This window comes from Orcinus orca, chromosome 9, assembly GCF_937001465.1.
Source record: "Orcinus orca chromosome 9, mOrcOrc1.1, whole genome shotgun sequence".
Classification (NCBI taxonomy): Eukaryota; Metazoa; Chordata; class Mammalia; order Artiodactyla; family Delphinidae; genus Orcinus; species Orcinus orca.
This window is the reverse complement of record NC_064567.1, coordinates 80,987,374-81,014,034: the sequence shown is the minus strand read 5'-3', so window position 1 is coordinate 81,014,034 and position 26,661 is coordinate 80,987,374. Positions and strand designations below refer to the sequence as shown.

The 26,661-nt window shown below is 35.5% G+C and overlaps 1 protein-coding gene across 3 annotated transcripts in view; it reads right to left on the bottom strand.

The window, feature by feature from the left end:
- CACNA2D1 (calcium voltage-gated channel auxiliary subunit alpha2delta 1) overlaps nucleotides 1–26,661 on the bottom strand; it is a 514,372-nt gene that overhangs the window by 8,029 nt on the left and 479,682 nt on the right. For all 3 annotated transcript variants that reach the window (XM_049714933.1, XM_033439986.2, XM_033439996.2), the window contains 13 exons: nucleotides 25,872–25,959; nucleotides 24,723–24,785; nucleotides 23,938–24,041; nucleotides 22,958–23,044; nucleotides 20,060–20,127; nucleotides 19,644–19,682; nucleotides 17,812–17,883; nucleotides 16,804–16,956; nucleotides 16,665–16,717; nucleotides 14,988–15,043; nucleotides 14,455–14,584; nucleotides 12,140–12,249; nucleotides 10,931–11,013 (listed from right to left, as the gene is read on the bottom strand). In XM_049714933.1, coding sequence (XP_049570890.1) covers nucleotides 10,931–11,013; nucleotides 12,140–12,249; nucleotides 14,455–14,584; nucleotides 14,988–15,043; nucleotides 16,665–16,717; nucleotides 16,804–16,956; nucleotides 17,812–17,883; nucleotides 19,644–19,682; nucleotides 20,060–20,127; nucleotides 22,958–23,044; nucleotides 23,938–24,041; nucleotides 24,723–24,785; nucleotides 25,872–25,959 — 1,106 coding nt within the window. The remainder of the gene's footprint in view (nucleotides 1–10,930; nucleotides 11,014–12,139; nucleotides 12,250–14,454; nucleotides 14,585–14,987; nucleotides 15,044–16,664; nucleotides 16,718–16,803; nucleotides 16,957–17,811; nucleotides 17,884–19,643; nucleotides 19,683–20,059; nucleotides 20,128–22,957; nucleotides 23,045–23,937; nucleotides 24,042–24,722; nucleotides 24,786–25,871; nucleotides 25,960–26,661) is intronic.

Sequence of the window (26,661 nt, the reverse complement as noted above, 5' to 3'; positions counted from 1 at the left end):
CTGTGTATCCATTACTTATTGTATGATAGTTATTTTTACTATATTTGTCTTTTAACATTCATACTAGATATATAAGTGATTAACCCACTATCATTACAATATTAGATTATTCTGAATTTAACTATATATTGGTCTTTACCAGTGAGATTTATACTTTCATATGTTTTCCTGTTACTAATTAGTGCTGTTTTGTTTCAGCTTAAAGGAACACCTTTAACATTTCTTGTAAGGCCAGTCTAGTGGTGATGAACTCCTTTAGCTTTTGCTTGTCTACAACTCTTTTCTTCATCTTCAAAGTGGAAGGACAGTTTTGCTAGGTAGAGTATTTTTGGTTGGCAGGTTTTTTTCTTTCAGTACTTTGAATATATCATGCCACTCCCTGCAGGCCTGCATATTCTGGTGGAAAGATCCTGGTAGCCTTAGAGGTTTCCTTGTATGTTACAAGTTGTTTTCTTTGCTGCTTTTAAGATCCTCTCCTTGTCATTTACTTAAAAATTTTTTTTTATATTAGAATAGAGTTGATATAAAATGTTGTGTTAATTTCAGGTGTACAGCAATGTGATTGTTTCACATAGACATATATCTACTCTTTTTTCAGATTCTTTTCTTATATAGGTTATTATGGAGTGTTGAGTGGAGTTCCCTGTGCTTTACAGTAGGTCCTTTTTGATTATCTATTTTACATATAGATCAGTGTGTATGTGTTGATCCCAACCTCCTAATTTATACCTCCCCCAATGTTTCCCCTTTGGTAACCATAAGTTTCTTTTTGAAGTCTGTGAGTCTGTTTCTGTTTTGTAAATAAGTTCATTTGTACCATTTTTTTAAAAATTCCACATATAAGTGATATCGTATGATATTTGTCATTGTCTGACTTATTTCATTTAGTATGATAATCTCTAGGTCCATCCATGTTGCTGCACATGGCATTATTTGGTTCTTTCTTATGGCTGTATATATGTGCCACATCTTCTGTACCCACTCCTCTGTTGATGGACATTTAGGTTGCTTCCATATCCTGGTTATTGTAAATAATGCTGCTATGAGCATTGGGGTTCATGTATATTTTCAAAGTATGGTTTTCTCTAGGTATATGCCCAGGAGTGGGATTGCTGGATCATATGGTAGCTCTATTTTTAGTTTTTTAAGGAACATCCAGACTGTTCTCCATAGTTGTACCAATTTACATTCCCACTAACAGTGTAGGAGGGTTTCCTTTTCTCTGCAGCCTCTCCAGCATTTATTGTTTGTAGACTTTTTGATGATAGCCATTCTGATTGGTGTGAGGTGATACTTCATTGTAGTTTTGATTTGCATTTCTCTAATAATCAGTGATGTTAAGCATCTCTTCATGTGCTTTTTGGCCATTTGTATGTCTTATTTATTTTTAATTAATTTTTATTGGAGTATAGTTGATTTACAATGTTGTGTTAGTTTCTGCTGTACAGCACAGTGAATCAGTTATACATGTACATATATCCACTCTTTTGTAGATTCTATTCCCATATAAGTCATTAGAGTATTGAGTAGAGTTCCCTGTGCTATACAGTAGGTTCTTGTTAGTAATCTCCAAATTTATCCCTCCTGGCCCCCCTGCCCCATATCCCACGGTAACCTTACATTTGTTTTCTATATCTGTGACTCTATTTCTATTTTGTAAACAGGTTCATTTGTACCATTTTTTTAGATTCCACATATCATTTGTATGTCTTCTTTGGAGAAATGTCTTTTTAGATGTTCTCATTTTTTGATTGGGTTGTTTGGTTTTTTTTGATATCGAGCTGCATGAGCTGTTTATCTCTTTTGGAGATTAATCCCTTGTCTGTCACTTTGTTTGCAAATCTGTTCTCCCATTGTGTGGGTTGTCTTCGTTTTGTTTATGGTTTATTTTGCTGTGCAAAAGCTTTGGAGTTTAATTAGGTCCCATTTGTTTGTTTTTATTTTCATTACTCTAGGAGGTGGATCCAAAATATCTTGCTGCGATTTATGTCAAAGAGTGTCCTGCCTCTGTTTCCTCTAAGAGGTTTATAGTATCCAGCCTTACATTTAGGTCTTTAATCCATTTTGAGTTTATTTTTGTGTATGGTGTTAGAGAATGTTCCAATTTCATTCTTTTACATGTAGCTGTCCAGTGTTCCCAGCATCACTTATTCAAGAGACTGTCTTTTCTCCACTGTGTATTCTTGCCTCCTTTGTCACAGATTTACTTTTGATAATTTAATTAAAATATGTCTTTGTATGGGTCTCTTTTACTTTAATTGAAATATATTTGAAATATAACATTGTGTAAATTTAAGGTATACATGTTAATATGATAATTTATGTATTGTAATATGATTGCCATTTAAGTGATAATTAGCACCTCTATCACATTACATAGTTGTCCTTTTTTTAGTAGTTGTAATAATTCATTTTTAATCTCTTAGCATATTTGATGAATACAATCATTTTCTATATTCACTGTACTGTGCATTAGCTCTCTCGGGCTTACTTACTGCTTGTTGTAAGACTGTGCCCTTGAACAACATCTGTTGTTTATTTCTGTTTTTATGAGTTTGGCCTTTTAGATTCTACACACAGTACTTGTCTTTCTCACTTAGCATAATGTGCCCAAGGTCCATCCATGTTGTTGCAAATGGCAGGCTGTCTTCCTTTCTCATGGCTGAAAAATATTACATTGTGTAAGTATAAATCCCACTTCTTATTTTATCCATTGGTTGATGGCCATTTAGGTTGTCTCCATATCTTGGCTGCTGTGAATAACGCTGCAGTGAATGTGGGAGTACAGATATCTCTTCAAAATCCTGTTTTCATTTCCTTTGCACATATACCCAGAAGTAGAATTGATGGATCATGTGGTAGATTAATTTTCAATTTGAGAAACCTCCATATTGGTTGCAGTAATTTACATTCCCACCAACAGTGTATAAAGGTTCCCTTTTGTTCACATCTCCCCAGCACCTGTTGTCTCGTCTTCTTGATGACATCCATTCTAACAGGTGTGAGGTGACAGCTCACTGTAGTTTTGTGTTTCCCTGATGATTAGTGATATTGAGAATCTTTTCATGTGCCTCTTGGCCATTTGGATGTCTTCTTTGGAAAAATGTCTAGTTTTTCTGCCCTTTTTTTAGTTGGATTATTTGTTTCTTTTTCGAGTTTTATGAGTTTTTAAATATATTTTGGATACTAACCCCTTATCTGATACATGGTTTGCAAAATTTTTCTTGCATTCTGTAGGATGCATTTTCATTTGGTTGTTTCTTTTGCTGTGCACAAGTGTTCAAGTTTGATGTAGTTCCATTTGCTGATATTTGCTTTTATTGTTTGTGCTTTTGGTGTTATATCCAAAAATCACTCTCAATACCACTGTTGAGGAGCCTCCTCTCTGTTTCTACTAAGTTTTATAGTTATTAGGACTTGTGTTAAATCTGTGATCCATTTTGAGTTAATTTTTTGTGAGCGGTAAGATAGGGGTCCAATTTCATTGTTCTGCATGTGTTTATCCAATTTCCCCATTACCATTTGTTGAAGAGACTATCATTTCCCCATTGGGTATTCTTGGCTCCACCATCAAATATTAGTTGACTGTGTATGCAGGGGTTTAATTCTGGGCTCTCTTCTGTTCTGTCAGTCTGTGTCTATTATGCCAGTATCCTACCCTATTTTAAAAATTACTGTAGCTTTGTAGTATAGTCTGAAAACAGGACGTTTGATACCTCTGGCTTTGTTCTTTTTCCTGAGAAATGCTTTGACTATTTTGCAGACTTTGTCACTTCATACAAATTTTAGGATTTTTTTTTTCTATCTCTGTGAAGAATGCCATTGGTTTTTTGATGGGGATTGTGTTGAATCTAAGGTGACTTCAAGTAGTACAGACATTTTAACTGTCAGTTCTTATGGTCCATCAGCATGGATGTCTTTCCATTTGTGTCAACTTCAATTTCTTTTAGGAAAGTCATGTAGTTTTGATTGTACAGAACTTTCACTTCCTTGGTTAAAGTAATTTCTGGGTATTTCATTGTTTTTGATGTTATTGTGAGTGTGACAGTTTTATTTTTCAGACATTTCATCCTAGTGTATAGAAATGCCAACTGATTTTTGTATGTTGATTTTATATCCTGAAATTTAGTCAAATTGTTGATTAGTGCCAACAGTTTTTTACTGGAGTTTTTTATATACAGAATCATATCATGTGCAAATAGTGACAGTTTTACTTCTTCCCTCACTATGAGTTTGGAGGTATTACCTCTTCCTCACTTGGTTTGGATGTATTTGGATAACTCTTATTTGTAACTCTCTGGGCTTCCTGGATTTGGGCATCTGTTTCTTTTCCTAGGTTAGGCAAGTTTTCACTCATTATTTCTTCAAAAAGTTTTCTGCCCTTGTCTGCTTTTCTTCTTCTGGGACACTATAACGTGAATTTCGGTCTGCTTGATGTTGTCTCATAAGTCCCTTTGGCTATCTTCACTCTTTTTTAAAATTCTTTTTTCTTTTTGCTCCTTGATGGGATGAATCACTGCCCTGTTTGTGAGTTTACTGATACTTTCTTCCACTTCATCCGGTCTGCTATTTGAACTCCTCACTGCTGAGTTTTTCAATATAGTTATTGTATTGTATTCTTTGGCTCTGTGCCTTCTGTTTGGTACTTTCTTGTGTTTTCTTTGTTCAAATTCTCAGTTCACGCATTCTTGTCCTAACATGGTGACCATCTTTATGACCAAATTTTGAACTCTTTCTCATGTCAGTCACTCTTCTCTGTTTTATTAAGGCCTGTTTGTGGAGTTTTATCTTTTTCTTTTAAAACATATTTTTCTGTGTCTTCATTTTCCTTGACTCTCTGTGTTGGTTTTTCTGCATTAGATAAAAGAACCACCTCTCCCCGTCTTGAATTGGCTTTTTCTTCTTGGATCCCCGTAGTTGAGGATGTGCTAACATCTGTCAGTGTCTCAGTGGGGAAGACTTCAGTCAGCATCAGGTACAGGCTGATTGGAGGCCGGATTCTCAGGCAGCAGCTTTCAAAGCATACCAAAAGACCTCTTTCAGGGCAAGACTGAGAGACGGGCATTTCTCTCCACTCCCTCTGTCCTGAATTGAGGGAATAGCCAATTTGTTTGCTATGGTCCAGGATCCTTTGGTGCTTGTGAATGCCAGCCCTGCTGGTTACCAGAGCCAAGTGATAAAAGGGTGTGTCCTTTGGGCAGCCACCTCAAAGGCCAGGATGCCAGGTGGGTTCACAAGCTTCTTTTAGGAAGGCACCACTGACCTGGAGTGGGACAGAGGGTCAGTAGGCATAGGCTACCCCTTCCCCTGTCTCCAGGGAGTCTTGCAGTAAGCCCCCAAAGCTGAGCTAAATTAGAAGCCTTACTTGCAGGCAATAACTTTTAAAGTATGCAAATAACCTCTGTGAGGAAATGACTGGGAGAAGTGCATTTCTCTCGGCTCCTGTTTCTCTGAGCTTTGGAAGGATAGCCATGGTGAGTCCTTGCGAATCTGTTAAGAATTGTTTCTTTGTTGGCTATAGTCCTGTGGGTCTCATGGACACAAGCGCCATTACGCGTTCAGAGCTAGGAGTTTTGGGGCCCCCCCCATGAGAGTCTTGGGGTGACAGATGTTCAATCTAAACCCTTCACTGCTCAGGGAGAAGCTGGGTGTTGTGAGTTCCCTTCTAATTTTATGCTGCTGTGCTCAGTGTGGGGTTTATGGAGATAAAGTTCCTCAGCCTTTCCTACCCATTTGGATGTATATTACGTTTGCCCAGTGCATAGGGGTTGCTCATCTACTTTCTAGATTTATATACTTTCTAGATGTCTTTCGGAGGGAATTGCTCTGTTTATAGGTGTAGATTTGGTAGGTCTGTGGGTTCAGGTGAGCTTTAGGCAACCTATGTTGCCATCTTGGACCAGAACCTCAATAACTCACACTTTTATATCTTCAGCCCTGAAAGTTCCGCTGACCTCCACATTCATTGATCACTATCACCTCTCCTTCTGATCTGCAGAAAGATCTCAAACTTGTCCCCAAATATTATTTTTCTGAATGACACTTCTAGGAGTAATGGATCAGGTCAAAGACAACAAGTCATCTGTGATTCCTCCTTTTTTCCCTCAAATCTAATCTATCAGCTTGTCCTCTTAACTCTAGCTTCAAAATATAGCCCCAAACTTACTACTTACCATATCATGTCCAAATTACCATTACTTCTTGCCTACACTCCTGCAAAAGCTGCCTCACCTCTCTCTCTGCTTCTACTCTTGCCCTTTAACAACTCTTTCTCCAAAAAGCAGTCTTCTTAAAACCGTAAATCAAATCCTTTCATGCTCTTCTTGAAATTTCTCATAACAAAATCCAATTTCTTATGAAGGCCTAAAAAGCCTTAGGTGGTCTGCAGCCTGCCTGCTTCTCCATCTTCATCCTCCCCTCACCACTCACACTGCTCCGATAACACTAACTTGCTCTGCAACAGGTCAAGGTATTACTGTCTCAGGACTTCTGCACTTCCTCTTCTCTTTGTTCAAATACCTTTCCCTTTAAGTAGGTTAACCAGGTAAAAAAACAGGGTGCTGAGTTACATATGAACTTGAGATAAAAAATTATATTTTAGTATAAATGCATCTTAAATATCTCATGCATAGAAGAATGGCCTGATACATAGTAGGTGTACTGTAAGTACTTGATAAGTGAGTAGTGTGTACTCCAATGAAGCACTACATATATTGATGGGTTAGAAACACTGTAAACGTAAAATACTAACTTAAAGGCTTAATTGTCACTTCACCAGGAGAGCTCCCCAGTTCTAGTTAAGTATTAATTTGATGGAATGGAAAATTAGCACACATACAAGACCCACTGATGTATTAACGTCAAATACATCCTTATGTTCTAGAAATGTTATGGAAAGAAAAATATTCTCTCTGGCTCTGCTTCCATTGTTTTTATTTTTATATTTCTAGTGGGTTTTTTTTGTGTGTGGGGGGGTTCATTTCCTCTGTGTGATGATGAGATATGTCTGTTTCAGTCTGGGAGGTGGTAGTTCAGATAACTTATTTGGAGTCCCTGAAGTCTGCATGTAGATTCACACTGAAAAATCTGTCCCTTCAGTTTCCTGATCATGTTTTCTCATGTGTTTTGCATGGGCAACCACATCTACCAAGACTTGTAATTATTATATGGAAGTAAATTATGAGATACATTCTAAAAACATTCTAAATCACAAATGCATAGATGTGGGAGAAACCTCAGCATTTTTTTCTATCTTAAAGAAAGAGACCAAAATCCCACTAACACCACGACCAGAAAACTGACTCTGATTTTTAAAGATTATTGTAGTAGATAATAATAACAGACTGGTAGCTGGTTTCAGCTTAAAATAGTAAAGGGATACAGTGCCAACATTATATACATACGTTTTAAAATACGAGTAATGTAAAAATTTAATTTTAAAATTAAATAATTTTAAATGAGTAATTCTAAAATATGAGTAATTTTATTTGATTTCCTTCCAGGGATCTCTTTCAAAATACTCTTAGTAAAGATATCAACTAAGAATCCCTCATTCTTTTTTTCTTTCCCATTACTAATTAAAAGAAAAAGATGTCTAAACCATAGTTATATTCATGATTTCACCCCAAGGCTTACTTTTTAGAACCAGGTATGCTAGTGAGTAAAATCCTCTTCATTTTTCTCTTAGACAAGTATTACTAAACCCTTACTCTCTCTTTCCCCAACCCGAACCTGGGGTGACTATTTGCAAAGTAAGAGTTCAAATCACTGGTAAGAACATCCACCAAATAATAGCTAACTTTTGAATTTAGATAGGTCTATACTTACGTCACCCACAGCAGCTTCAAAGAAAATGCATATTTAAAATTATTTAGGCAGGTAGATACTACACGTAACTCTTTTAATCGGAATAAGAGCCCTAACAAATAGTTTCCTACAGAGAACCTTAACACACTTACCACATTAATTCATGAGGTAGGTTTAATGTACGTATGTGTATACATACCTATACACACATTTATTCTGCATATTCATTTTTCATGTACCCAGTAACGTGCATTTATCAGTTATGGTTGCATAAGATAATGAACTTCCTCAATAGTACATGTTATTGGCTTGCTTTACTTTCTTCTTTGATAAACTTTAGCTTTGTTTTTCTTTACCACTTAAATCTTCAAAACCATTATTTTACTATCCCAGAACAAATTTAGTTTTTTCTGACACTCCCTCTGCTTCTCCACTTTCCCCTCCTCTGATGAGCTCACTGCACTTATAGTAATGGCCACATCTCCATCTAGTGGTTTCCTAACCAATGAATACCTGGACAGCAATGAAGAAGGAATACAACAAGAGTGGTCTAGTTACAACAATTATGATTCCAGACCATAAAAAAGAAACTGCAAAACTGTAAATGGAACCCTGAATGTAAACTCAGGCCCTAAAATATCTATTCAGTCGTACTGAGTATGTAATTCAGAAATTTGTCAAAGAGTAACAAATAATGATAATCTTCAACTAGATAATGTAAGTTATACTAAAGCACTTCACTAAGAATATCAATGTCTAAAAAATCTAAAAACGCTGTTTAAACCATATCTGTTTAGAAAGGAAAAGAAAAATTAGATAATGACCTTAGAAGGTACCGAATAATGCTTAATAAAATTGAAACAGATCATTAATTTTATGTTAGCATCTTCTGAAACAAATTGATGACCAACTCTAATAATTGTCCTTAGGGTATTTCTTATAAGTAAAAAGTAAGACATTGTGAAGCATATAAATTTTTTTTTCTCCACACTGACTTAATCTTTATACAAAAGCTTATGAGAAATTACTGATTTTTAAATAAATATAGGAAACTGATATGCTCTGTTCAGGATTAGAAACTTCTGTAACATTTGAAAGCTGCTATTCTCAAAACAACATTACTACTGGCATTTTAATAACCTGGTTTCAGGACATTTATTATAGTGGATTTAGGGATATGGATTACTTTTTAAAATTTCAAGCCAAACGCAAAAACAAAAATTAGAGAAAGTGACTGACCATCCACACCACATGAAAACTTGCAGTAAAATGAAGATAGGAGCTGACATCATGGTACAGGCACGACTCGTTGTGCATATAAGTTGATCCTATTAATAACGGGCAAAGTAGCAAGTACAGGAAAAGGAAGGAAAACACAGAAGACATACAAGATGAGATTTCATGCAATTTGCTGGCAGTTAGCAGTTTATGTGAGCCTCCATCCAGAGCAGATTCACAGTGACCATTGCAAATAAGCATTACCAAAATATTCCACTGCCAAAAAAACACAAGACATTATTAGCACATTAAGCTACTGAGCAAAAGTTGTACTTTCACACACACTCCACTGTATAATTTATAGGAACTTGAGTATTGGAAATTTTTGTCTTTGTAAAATCTGCATTATGCCATGATCAAAAAGATAGTTACCTATGGTGAAAATATTGGGGTTAATGGTTTTTATATGATCTTTCAAGTGCATCTGAGTAAATTTAATCTCAGTCTTTGGTAACAAATAATTGATGAGGGAAGTTTCCCTAATGAGTGATACTACCCTTGGGCCCACAAACAACACTCTTTGGGGAATGACTTGACGTGGCCAAAGTTCCTGAAGGTATATAGTAGACAGAACAACAGAAGTCCTCATATCTGGATTTCATTTAAGGCTTACTGTATAATGAAAAAAAATCAAGTAGCTGCAACTTTGAATCACTTTTCCCCTCAGAGAGGAAAGATCAATAATAGTCCTTACAGAGATAACTGGGATTTATTGGCTAAAACATTTTGCTTTTTTAGCCTTATTCCCATCACTGATTTTATTTCTTCTTTGCTCCACTTTATATTATCTACTTGCATGTTATGCATCTATGGAAATGCCTTATTCTTTTTTGGAACAAATGTGGCTATGTGTATTTGAGTAAATAAGTACATATTAGGTAAATCTGTTCTAAATAAACAACGACCTCTAGAAATGCACATTCATCGATAAATGATCTGACATGTTTTTAGAATAAACAGTTCCCCAGATGATAACGCTTTATGTTTGCAAGCCACTTTATGCAAAGAGACATGACAGATTGGAGAACTGAGAAATATTATTTTTAAAATTTTAACTTCTTATAAGTGGTGAGAAATTTTTATATGGGCTTTATGCTTGAGAGTAAAGCTTCTTAAAAATTAAAATAATTTGAAAAGCATGAAGCTGCTTCTATACACAGTAAGTCCAAATAGTGTTTATGAGAGAAAGACAGCTGACCTATAGGAAAGGTAGTAGTCATCTTAAATAACATACATTAAATATGCTTTGTAAAATTATACCAACTTAACCCTGTGTTATTGACCTGGCCAGGTTTCAAACAATATAAAAAGTAATACAATTAAGAGAAATAATACAAACCTAACAGGTGGCAGAATTAGAAACCATGTAAAGTACAATTACAAACTAAGGGGACGATAGTGATTTAACAGGTTTTTAAATACACTGAATGAAGACTAAACACAGAAAATGTTATACTAAAAATAACTGTTATATCTTCAGGATTGGAATATAAATGAAGGTGGGCAACTCATATACCATTAGTAATGTTTACTGTCAGTTACTGGTCATTAGAAAGTTTTAAAATCATCAGATCTGTGATCTTGGATTATTAGTAAATTGGTCGGCATTGTGTTTGAAAGTACAATTTCTGTGGAAAGGACAGAAGAGGCAACTGTTAAGCTTATGCTAACCATGAAAAATACTGAAATAAAAAATCTGTATACCAGCAAGTATGTCATGTTAATGAGAAACACTATGGTTATGGTTAAGACATTACACTGGAGTTAAAACTACCTTTTGTCTCCTTAAATTATTGTGACCATTGAGTTATATATTTTAATACAGCAAATGTTTGGTCTTACTTACCAAGGCATTGTTATCAAAGCAGACATCAGGTCCTTTTCGGTATCTGGGTTGCTTCACCATATCACAAGGATCTGGACCATCAGCTAAAGAAACTTGTTAAGGAATATGAAGTTACATTTTTTTTTTTTTTTACACAATTAAAAAAATACAATGCAACACACTTATTTCTCAAAGCAAGCCAGAGAAACCGATGCCATTATTCTGGCCCCACACAACCAGTTCAAGTACTATGGGATTTAAAGTACTGAACTGCCACAAATTTTCTCCTGTCTAGGGCCTGTGTGAAGAGATCAACGCTTTACACAGCATGGTCGCTGGCACAGAGGAAGTACTCAGTAAATATTTGTACAATACAAGTGGATGAAATCTGCAAATGATGTAGCATATAAGACAGGGTCATACACGTAAGACCATAAGGGAGGGCCTGGTGCCTCCTATTTAGCAAGACAGAAATAGAAACTAATTCCTAGTAATAAACATCAGTTCCAAACATAGGTGAGGACTATTTTTTTTTTCCAGAAACAGCAAAAACTAGAGGCAGTCTACCGAACCTCTGCCTGCAATGCTTCAATGGTCATTTCACTGTCTTTTAGCATATTTACTACCCGAAGTCTTTTTAGCATTACTGCCATGGCAGTTCTAGCATACAAGAGGATTTACCTTCTTTTTTTAAGGCTGAATAATATTCCATTGTAGGTACAGACCACATTCAACTCCATTTTTGATTACTGGCTGTTGACAGCTTTCATGCCACAATAATCCCTTTTCCCTTCTGTCCCACACCTGGGCGAGCTGACAGGGAAGAGTGAGTGTCCCCTCCTTTGGCACTGCCTGGAAGTTTGGGCCAACAAGCCCCAGGCAGCACTGGCAAAAGCCCAGCATGGTCCCCAACCACCGTAAAACCCCGAGCCAGGTACTTCTCCCTGCTCTCTCTAGCCATTTTCAGGGCTACTTGGGAACCTGCACTGCTCTCTCCACAAAGACTCACGGTACCAGTAGGAAGCCTTTCACATCCTCTTGGTGCAGGTGTAGCATCATCCGTCTTGACATCCAAATGAAATTTTGTGTGGAGGGTCCATTCTGCCTCTGTGAGGTGATCTCAGCACTCTGTGATATAGTTCTTTCTGGGCACGAACAACGCGATGAGGTTAAAAACGCACAGCTTTAAGATGGTTTTCCATTCCAAACCTCTCCAATGTCAAAGGATACAAGTCTGTTCTGCTTGTATGAGCAATCGCGTGTCACAGGGACAAGTCCCTTTGCTCTCAACCATTATGAATATTAAGTTGGTGTTCATAAGTTTTTCTACGTGGAAGATTCTGTAAAATAAATACTTTTAAAAATCAGAAAAAATTATGAGAAAATAGATTTCAAAGATTTTTACACATTAAAATAAAAGAAAATAGGACCTTTGAAACAAAGCATCACCTACACGAACAGTAACACTGAATGATTTTAGAAGAGAAAGATTACCATGTTTGATTAACATGGACATGCTATCTCTCAAATGAATATTAAAAAAATTCCAACAGATGCTTTAAGTGTGACCTTTGTTTCTTAAGTGATAGTCCTCAATGCAAAATGAACACCATCTAGTCGTTTCATTTTACATATTTAGGGAATTGTGGTATCTATCACTGAAAATGTGCCCAAGTTGCCTTATTTTACAGTAAAGGAAAGTAGGAGCACAAAAATGGCTCAGCACTTCTCCAAGTCATAGCAGACTGAAGTCTGGATCAGTGCTGTTCAACCAACTTTCTGTGAAGACAGAAACGTCTTCCGCTTTAACCAGCATGGTAAACAACTGCCGCATGAGGCTACTGAGCACCTGAAATGGTGACTAGCGTGACTGAGGCACAAAACTGTAATATTAATTAATGCCACTGATGATTAAAATTGCCACCTGTGGCTGGTCACTACTGAGTTGGGACAACACAGGCATAGACAGAATTATGGGCTTTGAATTCCATGCAGTGTTTTTTTCCACATCTTAAGCTGCTTCTACCTTCCACAATAAAAATGTAGATCTGTCATTAAAGAGTAATTTAGTTTTCAAAGAATGGGATTTATTTTTTAAACCTATTGAAGTTGGGACACAGCATAAAGTTACACAGCGCAAATGTAGGCATGATTTAACTTAATATCTTATAATGATCTTTACAGTTTAACTTAGTATTTTTTTTTTTTTTGCGATATGCGGGCCTCTCACTGTTGTGGCCTCTCCCATTGCGGAGCACAGGCTCCGGACGCGCAGGCTCAGCGGCCATGGCTCACGGGCCCAGCTGCTCCGCGGCATGTGGGATCTTCCCAGACCGGGGCACGAACCCGTGTCCCCTGCATCGGCAGGCGGACTCTCAACCACTGCACCACCAGGGAAGCCCCTTAGTCATTTTTTAAAGTATATGTTGCTATTACTGAACATCAATCAATGAAAGCCCAAAGACTCTAAACTCTTTCTGATGTACCCATTAAACATGCCACAGTTCTGTTTCCTGAAGGTGATGTTCTGATATACTAATCTCGAAACAAGACAGTCTGATTTTTTCTGAGTACATGCCTTACTCTGCCCCTTTCCTCTTCCTCCTCCTAGGATATACAGGTTTCATAAAGTAACTCATAAAATCATACTGACCATGTCTATTAAAAATTTGTGCTAGTTTCAGTTAACCCCCTGTGAAAAAATATATATTTTTAACTGTTATAGACTTCTTTTCCAAATCGCCTAGCAACTACCTATTCCATCCCTGTCAGCTGCTCAGATTACCTCACCCCCTCATCTTTCCTCTTCTCTCTGTTAACATTTCTTCTAGAACAAGCTGTCCTCAGCTACTGAAAACAAAGTGTCCCAACTCTGTGCCTTTCTGCTCCGTTCTCAGGGATCCTGTGACATGGATTATCCCTTTCCTTTCAAAACTTCGAAAATCTCCCACCTTGCCTTTCTCTCTCTCATTACAACAAAATTAAACCTCTCCATCTCTTCCAAAATGTTTTCAAGATGTTTTATGGGTGGTGATGACTAACATTAAGCTTGATTTTAGGAAATGATATGTTCTCCTAGTTCTTTCAGTTTCAACTCAAAGATACATTCAATTCTAAATTTAAGTGAAGACTACAAGTAAAACTTACTAGCCAAGAATATTTTTGTTAACCTGTTTAGTAAATATAATTAATTCTAATCTTATCAGAGAAAATAATCTCTGAAACTATCTCAACATTAGAAAAATTTTAATATGGATTTTTCTAGACAAAATATAATACAATCAAATTCCTCTATGTTCTGCCTAAAAGTGGGTATAATTTTTTTGATCACGTAATTATTACTGTTGAAGGGATTACAACTTAGCAGAGTTAGAATTAATTTTAAAAACCTTCAGAGAAACTGAAGAGCTCTGATTATTTTCAAAGCAGTTATTCAGACCTCTCGCACTCAAAAGACAACCTCCGTTATTTTCTGTGACGATTATAAAAGTGAATACAATTTCTTAGTCAAACAGGACTAGTCCAGAAATGAAGAAACAAATTACCTGGAACAGTTTCCACAGTCTAATACACCGCTGAATGATTTACTATCGTTATCGAAGAAATACTGGGTTTGTTCGGTAATGCAGCTCTGCTTTGATAGAGAGGCTGTGAAGTCGTCATCTTCCATCTCAACTGTGGGGAAAATAAAGACCATCACCATGAGAGGACACTTCAGTCGGTCTCCCAGAGCTTTCATTTCTCACAGAGCAAAACAAATGTATGAGGGCAGGCACCTCAACTGGCTTGTTTACTCCGTGTGGCGTAGTGGCAGCCCTTAAAGATGCCCAATAACTATCAATAGAATAAATGAATTTGAATACATTTGAGTTTGAATACAGCTGCAAAACAGAGGCCAATGTGACCTAGGAATGTTTCTAAGGCAGTAGGAAAGTTCTGACAAAGAGATTTCAACCTACAAAAGTGTTAAATGGACGATCTCTCTCTCTCTCACACACACGCACTTTCTGAGTTTTGAACTCGGAGCATCCAAAAAGAAAATGTTAATTATTATGACAGTATCTGAGCATTTACATACCTGCCTCAAGAAGTCGTGGAAAGGTCAAACTCAAGAGAAACTGCTGTAGAATAGACCTGAATTTTAAATATGAAAAAGTATTGATATTTTCCTTCATAAATTAACAAAAACCAGAGTATTTTTGGCATGTACACAAACACGTTTCTTTTTCATCTTTTTGGAAAAAGTTGAGAGTTTGCGAATAGAAAGTTGAGCATTTTTATATAAGTATTTCTTAAATTATGCAAGACATTGTCAATTCCATTCTGTAAAAGAAGCCATGAAGTCATCAGATGTGTTCAGGACCCAGTGAGGGACACATATGTGTCAAGACACCTAATACAAAATCAGAGCCAGGAGAAGTGGTAACTCTAAGAGGGAGAATGTCATCATTCTGGTGCGCAGTTTTCACACTCAAGATTTTCTCCTTATTTTAGTTATTAAAGCTCTGTGGTAGGAAAAAAAAACCCTAAACAAAAATGACTTTGTACCATGGGTTTACGAACTATTTACTCTACAATATAGAACATATTTGTAAATACATCATGTGGCATTCATGAAATACAATATACATATTATATATAGGGCATATGGCATGCCCTATATATCAGTTTTACAGTAAATGACAATTGAGCCAAATATGAGTAAAAACTCATCTGGAACTGAGTTTAGTTAAAACAAAAGTTGGGGGGGGAGGTTGAGGAGGGGGAAGGTTCTGGCCAGAAAATAGCATAAAGACAAGTATTTCACGATGACTATGAGCTTCAGAAAACCTATGTAAATTCATATACAAATGTCATTGTCAGAACAGAAAGCACCCTTTTCCACAATTTTTTTTAGAATAAATTGGATTTTTAATCTAACATCTTTGTTATTTTAATAAAATGGCATAATCATTTAATTTTCGCTGGGAAAGCCACAACATCAAGTGAACGTTATAGATTAATATACGTGGAATAAAACTTATACAATACAGTAGGGTAATGATACAAAAGAGAGAGCGAGAGAGAGGGAGGGAGGGAGGGAGGGAGAGAATGGACCCAGACACAACAGGAGGATTAGTTACTTGACTGATCAGACCCAAACAATGACAAATTTGATCTTCCAGACTTTCCACAGTGCCTCAATAAGCAGTTTAAATGTCTTCTTTTCACAGATGGCAGGATATAGGTAAGAGGGGAAGGAGGGAGGAAGGGTAGAACCAGTGAAAAGAATTAGATCCAGTTCAGGAACATGATGCTTCTAAAATGATGCCAGCCTTTGTAAGAAAAATGAAGAGGTAGAAAGATAAGTCATCATGTCATGAATTTGATGGATGAAGACATTTAACTTGCACAATGAAGGCAATAAATAGTAACTTTTTGTAGATCAATATGCCTAAAATGTAAGGATTGAGTATAATATAAACAAAAAATACAAACGAAAAGAGTTTCAACAGATCCATAGGTAAAAGAAGCCCCTGAAAAGGCTGAAGTGTGCCTGAGCATAATACTGTTTTCATACAAAAAGCTGAATAACTGTAACAGTTTTACAGTGATCATTAAGAAAAAATACTTATGAATACTGCCAATATGTGCTGTAGGAAAGGAAAAAACTAGTTCCCATAATAATTATCTACATGTCCATCTTTCCATCACATTCTTTACTATTTCACAACATTTTTCTCTCAATACCAATAAAACTACAATTTTGACTTACCAGGCAGCAGCAGTGGCCCACCAGCCAATGTGTAATATGTCTGCTATTGATGGCTATAAAATAGAATAAAAAAGTATTACATTAGTCTACACTGAGAGTCCCTCTGAGAGAATGGAAGGGTGAGCTGCATATTACTGACCACGTATGCTGAGCGATGCCCTGCTCCTTGTTTTGGTGCAGCTCCAGGCTCACACACTGACTGATAATCATAAGATTTATTATAAGCATAAACTGATATATTAACCAGGTGTCTCATCAAACTTGGATCAATCTCTCCAAAAAATCTTCCAATCTGGTACAGAAAAAAATAATAAAGTGTCAAATGTAAGCCAAATATTAACACCTGAACCAGTACAAACAAAAGAAATGATACAAAGAAACAGAACTAAAACTACTGAGGAGCTTGAAAACAAAAGCAAGTAATAAACCAGTATATGATACTCTGAAAAAACTCCAGTGAGATTAGGTATTCTCATTTCTGAATGGCTCCCTGTCCTATTTGGAAGGAATGGACAGTTTACTAAGCCTTAAGTCACAATCCAATAAGAGAAATGGTGAAACTAGAAAATGAAACTTGTAGGGACTGTGCTGAACTGGAGTGAGTCCCATCTATAGGGACAACCTCTAGCTCACCAATTCCAACCCATAAATATTGTAATTTAGGAAAACTGTCCAGTATTGAGAGATCTTTTTTGTTTGTTTTTTAAAGAGAAGCCAGATATACAGATTCAGAAATGAAATTAGTTGGCAATTAATTCTACTTTGTTTAAAATCCTGTGTAAACCAAAGAGCCTAACTGTTGCCAATTTCCAAATTTCAGGTTAGAATTTTCATCTGTTTCAAACCAGCTATGTATTAGGACTGACATTATCAACTGATTAATACGTGAAAATTTTCTAAATTTCTGAGATAAAAAGTTCATATGATGTTAAAATCCTTAGCTCTATATTTTAATGGTAACCGTACCAGAAAGTAAACTCAGCTAACAAATATAAGGAAAACTAGTTTTAGGATACATTTCTTGATGGTTTATATTTACATTAAGAACTTCAATTATCAATTTTTACAGTGGTGTGAAGGGGTTTTGTAATGTTGATCAGGGAAACACACTTTGGAAACCCTACTCCTTGCCACTTTAGGTACATACCTGGTTAGTGTAATCATCATGATTTGCCATCAAAAGAAACCCACCGTCATCTAGAATCACACAATCCATTACCTAGCAAAACAAAAATAACAGTTAATACACTTTTTTAGGAAGGTTAGGTTACATAATCATTACTCCATTATATAGATGATTATAACAAAATAGGAGAAAAACTTAGATAACTATATCTTCTCTTGAACATATATGCTCAGGAGATTCTGATGAAATAAATTAAGGGCATGCATATAGATTGCTGTCAAACCATCAAGGCTTGAAATTCCACCACGATCCGTCCAGTTAAAATAGTCAACTCAGGGACTTCCCTGGTGGTGCAGTGGTTAAGAACCGCCCGCCAATGCAGGGGAAAACGGGTTTGAGCCCTGGTCCGGGAAGATCCGACATGCCGCGGAGCAACTAAGCCACAACGACTGAGCCCACACGCCGCAACTACTGAAGCCTGCGCACGTAGAGCCTGTGTTCCGCAGCAAGAGAAGCCACTGCACCACAATGAAGAGTAGCCCCTGCTTGCTGCAACTAAAGAAAGCCCGCGTGCAGCAAGGAAGACCCAACATAGACCAAAAAAAAAAAGTCAACTCAGTCTGAACGAAAACATAAGAACAAATTAGAAATAATCTTTTCACCACCCCACTGTCATCTAAATGAACCAGGAAATTGGATAAACGAAAACATTTAATAATGTACAATTATTATTTTAAACACATACTTAAGATTTTGACAAGAAGGACATTAAGAAAAATCCATTTGGGGCAATATTCATCACAGGCTTAAAAATAAAAAGCAGCAGCATGAGGTTATTTATAACTATTTTATACTAAAAATATTTGATTGGATAATTTGAGATGTAAAAGCAGGAAACAAGACCAAAAAAATGCCTCTGACAGAGGAAAAATAATCATATATCCTAAAGTATTCCCATCCAGTTTAAATTATGTTTAAATGCATGAATCAATTTAATAATTTTTATTATATAAAATCACAAAAACATTGTTTTCGAGATTTGGTGACGTAATGCACTCTATTTTTCTAATATGAAAGGAGCTTGCTAAAACCTTTGCTCTAAAAACAGCTGATACATAGTCTATGTAAAATGGATGTTACAAAAATAATTAAAATTACTGGCTTATGATTTCACAAGACTAGGAGTGAATAAAATGACATGAAACCCCTGCTTCCTTTGGAAATATATAGACATACATAAGAGGACTGAAAGAAAATAGTGGAATTTGTCATTCTTATTCATTATATGAATAATTTATCTAGTACCATTCTTACAGCATCTTCGGCTTGGAACAAAGCAAGTTGACATTTGCTTTTTCAATTTCTCAAACAGAAATGGAAGTAATAGAAGACAATGTAAAATCCAATCCAGGCAAGTAAAACTATGTAATACCAAGGTTTAGTTAAAAAATCTTTCTCACCACTATAAACACAGTGTGAAAAATTCAGATAAAGTGCAAAAGATGAGGGAAGATTGCACGGATAATCAATAAATATGCTTCAGTTTAGAAACTCTGGTCAGAAACGAATTTGTATTTATATGTACAAAAGAATCTAACACAACTGAGACTGAAGCGAATACAGTCTATATTGATATGGCTTTTTAATGAATATCTTAAAATGCTTCTAATGTTTAAGGTTAGGAATTAAAAGCATATAATTCAAATTCTTATCTATGAATTAGTTCACAATTCCATACAATATTTTTTTAGCATTTGACTAAACCTTCCTGCATCTTTCTTTATCATTAGAGTCTTAGGAAGAGTAACACAAAAAATTGTACTTAAAAATTCCATTTTAAAGAGTTCTCTTACATCACTGTTTCTTTTACAGTCACAAACTGGACCAGCACACTGAAAGACAGAAATACAGTTATCACCTCATATTATCTTTCTAGTTGGATTTTAATTATATCATTTTAATTATTACCATATTGTAATTAGAACTTTTATAATAATTAGTATAAAAGATTAAACGATAGTCAATAGCTTTATCTTTACAAATTAGAAAAGATCAGCCAATAAATATTTAAACTAGCATTTTAAATTATAATACTAAAATATTTTCCTATTATTTATTAGTTGACTAAACAAAAAATTCTTTGAAAAAAGGGTAATTCATAATTCTGCTTCAATGTAGTTGCATCGAAAATTTATTTTGTCACTGTATAAGACTTTGCTTTCTAAGATCAGTAAATGTAGCATAAGAATTTTTTAAAAAGTTATCTTACCGGATCCCTGATTGATGTTTTGGTGAAATTCTCTATCCAGGAGTTTACATCAATTTTAATTCCAACAACTGAAACAATCATGTAAAGAAAAATTGACACATGCATTTAAAAAATGTAGCTATAATTCTCATTTATCTTTCCTCTCACATTTAAAAATTCCTGAGCAGGCAAATGTAAGTTTCTTAAGATTAAAAAAAAAAAAATCTGTTTAATTGCAGATATACATTGAAAAGCTGATTCAAATTCATTTAAAAGGTGGCAAATTTAATTAGCTTACAATATAATTTCTAGGGTATGATAATTTAAATAATTTATATTCAATTTAATGCTATTTTATAATGTTTATTACAGACATATATTTCTTGGGGTTTTCATTAAAAAGTAATGCTAATAGCTCTTAAACTGTTATATAAACTTCGTTTATACACACATTTATTTACTATAACCTGGTATATTAACTAATAAAGGAGGCTTAAAAAAAGGAGTGTCAGGAATAGCTTTATAAATATGAGGTCATTCAAGGTGGTGGGTTTTAAGAGGCTTCCCTAACCTGACCAGTGCATGCAGTAGGTGCTTAAGAAATGTTTGCTGAGAATATACAATGGAGAAAAGACAGCCTCTTCAATAAGTGGTGTTGGGAAAACTGGACAGCTACATGTAAAAGAATGAAATTAGAACACTCCCTAACAAACACCATACACAAAAATAAACTCAAAATGGATTAAAGAGCTAAATGTAAGGCCAGACACTATCAAACTCTTAGAAGAAAACACAGGCAGAACACTCCATGACATAAATCACAGCAAGATCCTTTTTGACCCACCTCCTAGAGAAAGGGAAATAAAAACAAAAATAAACAAATGGGACCTAATGAAACTTAAAAGCTTTTGCACAGCAAAGGAAACCATAAACAAGATGAAAAGACAACCCTCAGAATGGGAGAAAATATTTGCAAACGAAGCAACTGACAAAGGATTAATCTCCAAAATATACAAGCAGCACATGCAGCTCAATATCAAAAAAACAAACAACCAATCCCAAAATGGGCAGAAGACCTAAATAGACATTTCTCCAAAGAAGATATACAGATTGCCAACAAACACATGAAAGGGTGCTCAACATCACTAATCATTAGAGAAATGCAAATCAAAACTACATGAGGTATCATCTCACATTAGTCAGAATGGCCATCATCAAAAAATCTAGAAACAATAAATGCTGGAGAGGGTGTGGAGAAAAGGGAACACTCTTGCACTGTTGGTGGGAATGTAAATTGATACAGCCACTATGGAGAACAGTATGGAGGTTCTTTAAAAAACTAAAAATAGAACTACCACACAACCCAGCAATCCCACTACTGGGCATATACCCTGAGAAAATGATAATTCAAAATGAGTCATGTACCACAATGTTCACTGCAACTCTATTTACAATAGCCAGGACATGGAAACAACCATGATGTGGCAACCAAAGATGTGGCACATATATACAATGGAATATTACTCAGCCATAAAAAGGAACGAAATTGAGTTATTTGGAGTGAGGTGGATGGACCTAGAGACTGTCATACAGAGTGAAGTAAGTCAGAAAGAGAAAAACAAATACCATATGCTAACACATATATATGGAATCTAAAAAAAAAAAAAGGTTCTGAAGAACTTAGGGGCAGGACAGGAATAAAGATGCAGATGTAGAGATTGGACTTGAGGATATGGGGAGGGGAAAGGGTAAGCTGGGATGAAGTGAGAGAGTGGCATGGACGTATATATACTACCAAATGTAAAATAGCTAGTGGGAAGCCGCCGCATAGCACAGGGAGATCAGCTTGGTGCTTTGTGACCACCTAGAGGGGTGGGAAAAGGAGGGTGGGAGGGAGACGCAAAAGGGAGGAGATATGGGGATATATGTACATGTATAGCTGATTCACTTTGTTATACAGCAGAAACTAACACATCATTGTAAAGCATTATACTCTGATAAAGATGTTAAAAAAAATTAAAAAAAGAAAAAAAAAGAAATGCTTGCTGAAGTGTGGATAAATGAGTGGATGAGTAGGTAGGTGAATAGGTGGCACGTGAATGAGTGATTGAGAGAATAAGATTGAATGAGTAAATGAGCAATTGAGAGAATGAAGGAAGGAGTGAATGAGTTGCTGAGTGAATGATGGAGTGAATGTATGCAGTTCAACCACTGGGGGGTGAAATTGCCCTCAAGAGCAGACATGAGTTAATCTACTTTCTCAATCTGGCCTATTTCTTCTAAAGTTCAAACAATACTGAATTATACTTTTTTTTTTAACTTTTACTGCATCTGTTCATTCCAGCCCACTTCTAATTCCCACTGATGCTTAGTTTTATGAACTTTTTCATTTGCTTGATTGCTTTCACCAAAAGACTCATTATTCTATATATTTTATTGTAAGCGTTTTTTTAATAGATCCCTACCTAATTCTTTTTAACAGATACATAGTATAGATATGCCACAATTTATCTTTTCCCCCAATGATGGAAACTTAAGTTTTCATGTTTAAATTATTACAAATATTCACATCCTTGCCCATATCTATACTTTTGTATATTTGAAATACTTTATAGGATAGACTTCTGAGTGGAATTGCTGGATCAATCCAGCAATTAGAATTTTGATATACAACACGAAACTGACTCCCTAAATTTATGTCAAGAGTGTATAAACATACACACTTCTTTGAAAACTCAACTCTTATTTTATCCCCAATCTCATACGTAACTAATTGTGTTTCATTTTATTTTTCAAATTTGACTTTATTTTCGTTGAAGCTTTCTGATAGCCTTCCTGAAAAGCAGTGCCAGTTGATAATATAAACAGTAGGTCACATTTAGTTTTGGTTGTGTGTATGTGTACAATGTATGTGCTTACCTGCAGGTTTAAGAAGTTTTCCCTGGATGTATATTTCTACAGCTTTGCTTACCATAATGCCCGATTCATAAGCACCAGGTCCGCTTTCTAAAAAAAAAGGAAAAATAGACCTGTCTAGATAAAGCAAATAATATTACATTTCTTTTAATAGGTACAGGTGGATACTGTTTTACTTAAATGTTCTAGCATAAATATGTTATCAAGAAGTGGTCTCCTCTTCCCTTTTCTTCCATTTTATAGCAGGCTAATTAGAGTGTCCAGGAATTGGTTTGCATGAATTGACTTTGGAATGAGAATTACTCAGCTTGGCTGCATCACTCTCACAATAAAGGATGCACACCAAATCCCTGCTTTGACACTTACTACAATATTGGGGAGGCTGCTGAAGTAAAGCAGAAAGATTGATCTTAGATTCACAAAACTGCTGTAAAACTGTAAAAGATACATATTCCTGGAAAAACTGAAATTCTCTGAACTTGAGTTTCCCCATTTGTGAAAATGGTGATGGTAGAACCAACCCCCAGAAAGGATGAAGGATTAAATTAGAAAGTTTTAGGGAGAGAACCCAATAAAGTATTTTAAAATATAGGCTATTATTAATTTTTATAAATGTTATGCAACTAATACCAATTAAAGAACAAACTGATTAATTACATTTTTAAAATTCATTAAACATTCTTAAATATATTTGCAGTTTGTGAAATGAGGGATGATCTATATGTGTTTCAATGTATTATGCATGCCTGTAGATATGCTGTCTTTACATTACTGGGTGGCTGATTTCTTGTAGATGCATTTTACTTCCTCAACTAAATGGATGCTTCTGTCCTTCCAATGTCGTGCACATGGTATATGCTTAATGATGACTATTCTGAGCAAATAACATAAAATATATTGTTTGTGTGGGGGGAAGCAGGTAGTAGCAATCATTTATTTTTAAAAAAGGAATTGAGATGGCTGAATTCTAAAGCAATACTTACTGTTAAAGTACGGAGCAGTGAAAACATAGTTATCGTTATCAAGACTTCTTTTATAAAAGCTGTCCTCATATGTTTCTGGGTTTTCTTGCCAATTTTCTCCAGCCCTAAGGAGGAAATGGGTCATCATTTTTATTCTTTAATCTACTCGATAACTTACTTTTCCCTTTGTGGACACCACTGAACTTTACAGATATGTCTGTATCTCAGGTATGTCTAAGGAAGATAGTGGTAATTGATGGTGTAAATGACATTCACTACTAAGCAACAGATCTGCTTAGAATTAAACTAAGGAGCAGAAAAAGCTGACGTCTAGTTTTACTCTGCCATTTACTAGCCAGGTAATTATAGACAAGTCAGTTAATAAGTCAATTAATATAAATAAGCCTACACAGCCCACTTTATGGACTCTTCTGAAGATAAACAGATAAAATCCATAGAACAGTGAAAACAATGAAGTGCTATGCAAACATTGCCAATTGACATATTTGTAATAACCATTATGTTCATTTAACCAGGTTAGCTTATGTCTATGAAGAGAGAAATCTCTTTGATAACCTCTTCAATGTTGTAATATATATGACAAGCAAAAACATCATTGAAGAATTATAACAGCATTTTTGAAAGAAATGGAGTATTTTAATAATTAAGTACTTCAGGTAAATTCCAATTTAACTACTAATAATGATCAGTTTCTCTGAAGAATGGCTTCCTTATACAGTAAGGTACAGATCCTTGGAGTAGTCCTTTGTAATCTAGTAATTTTTACAGATGCTATTTGAACTTACTCTTTGGGATAAACTCTGGTAATCCCACCATCAGTCACAACAAACCGTGCTTTCACTCCCTTGCTGGAACAGAAGACAAAAGAAGGAAATTTCATTCAACTTATTCTTTGTAAGGTGTTAGTTTAGGTGTTGGTGGTACAAAGAGAAACAGAATGAGTTCCTGAGATAAAGGAAGCCGAAGTAAATGTATCAATAGATGTAAACTATGTTTTAATAAAACATAGTTTTTAGATATTTCTTAAAATATCTAAGAAACAGTTAAAGGGAGGATGCTTAAGGAAGACATTTCATAAGAAATAATGAGATAGCTGCATGCTGAAGATGGAATGGGAGTTAACACAGATGGCAGGAAGACATCACATGTAAAGAAAAGAGTATATGTAAGGGAAAGCTAGTGAAGAGTGGTAGTATTTGGTGTAATAAAAGCATAAGGCATGAGGTGAGAAACAACAGGAGGTAAAGTTGCAAGTATAAGCTTCTGAAGAATGGTCAGCTCATGAGTGATCATGAAATCCACGCTGGAGAGGCTGCTTCACCCTGAAGTTAGGGCTCCGTTTTAAAAGTGAGACTCTGGAAAGTATGAGTTACATGGAGAACAGCCTGGGGCCCGTGGGCAGAGGAATTGGAAGCCCTAAAGGCGGAGACATCACTGCTGTGATTTCTTAGATATGGAAAACAATTAGAACCCTGAGTATGAAGCAGAGAGGAAAACATTTTTAGAAACAATATTTAGCACTTGGTGGTTGATTGGAAATGGGGCGGAGAAGAGACTGGAAACGAGAACCATCGTCAGATTTCTCCGTCTTGACTGGCTGTAGGGCAGGGCTATTAGAAAGCTAACTGAACATTCACTAGAAGCCCTAGTTTACCACCAACACTGAGACACACGCAAGCACACCTATTTAATTTGATCATTCACACTGTAGCATATACATGCGTAAAGCTGAGTAATGGTAGATGTTAGTCCTGACACACACCCACAACTGAAAATTCAAGTTGTCAACAACTGCAAAATGGTTTTCTTGGGAAACGGTTATTAAAGATAAATAATAAACTTTAAATTTGAGATTTATTTTCCAAAAATTTCCCAGAGAGAAGCTAAACTGAAATACAGAATATATATCTTTTATTAATAAGACAAACACTTACATGTTTTTCTGCTTACTCCAGTAATTCTGGACAAGTTCATTTGTAAAGCCGGCATCCAGCAAGACTCTATTAATCAAGTCCGTATTGCCTAACGGAGAAGGAAAGCCTCAATTACACCCACATAGTTTAATTAGGATAGTAACGAAACAAACATTTTCTATTTCCAGAAGCAATTTAGAGTGGATAATATTTCTATGAATTTAAAAATGTAACCTTATTAATTTCCTACATTTTTTATATTGTTCCTCTTCCATTTTTCAGGATATGGACAAAATTAGAAGTGGAAAAACCAATTCTAAATGAGGCAAATTATTTTATAAATGCTATCAAAAAGATAAGGATTCCAAAGTATCATAATTTCACAGACGATTTTATGCCTAAATATAAAACTACATAATACATATAGGGTTTTCTTTGTTTGTTTTTTTGTTTTCTGTTTTGGGGCCAAGGAACAGAATAACTTATCACAGACCAGCACTGCTCCAAGACCGGCTTTTGGAATCTGCTGGTATTGATGAAAGAGCACAGGCTTCAGGCTGTCACTTGTGGAGTAACTGAAGGGAGTATTAGCCCAGGTTTGAAGGTAATGGAGGGAAGAGATGACGAGGACCAAGGGTCAATGAATACACTCTCTTAAACAAAAAGTGTTGCCTTCTTCCCTTTCTCTTGGCTTCTCTGCTCTAAGCCCATAAAGCTCTGAAATAACCTACAAGTACCAACTGAAACTTCACACTTCTTATTTCATTTTATTCAGATATGGAATATATGGTCTTAGTTAATATTATATTAC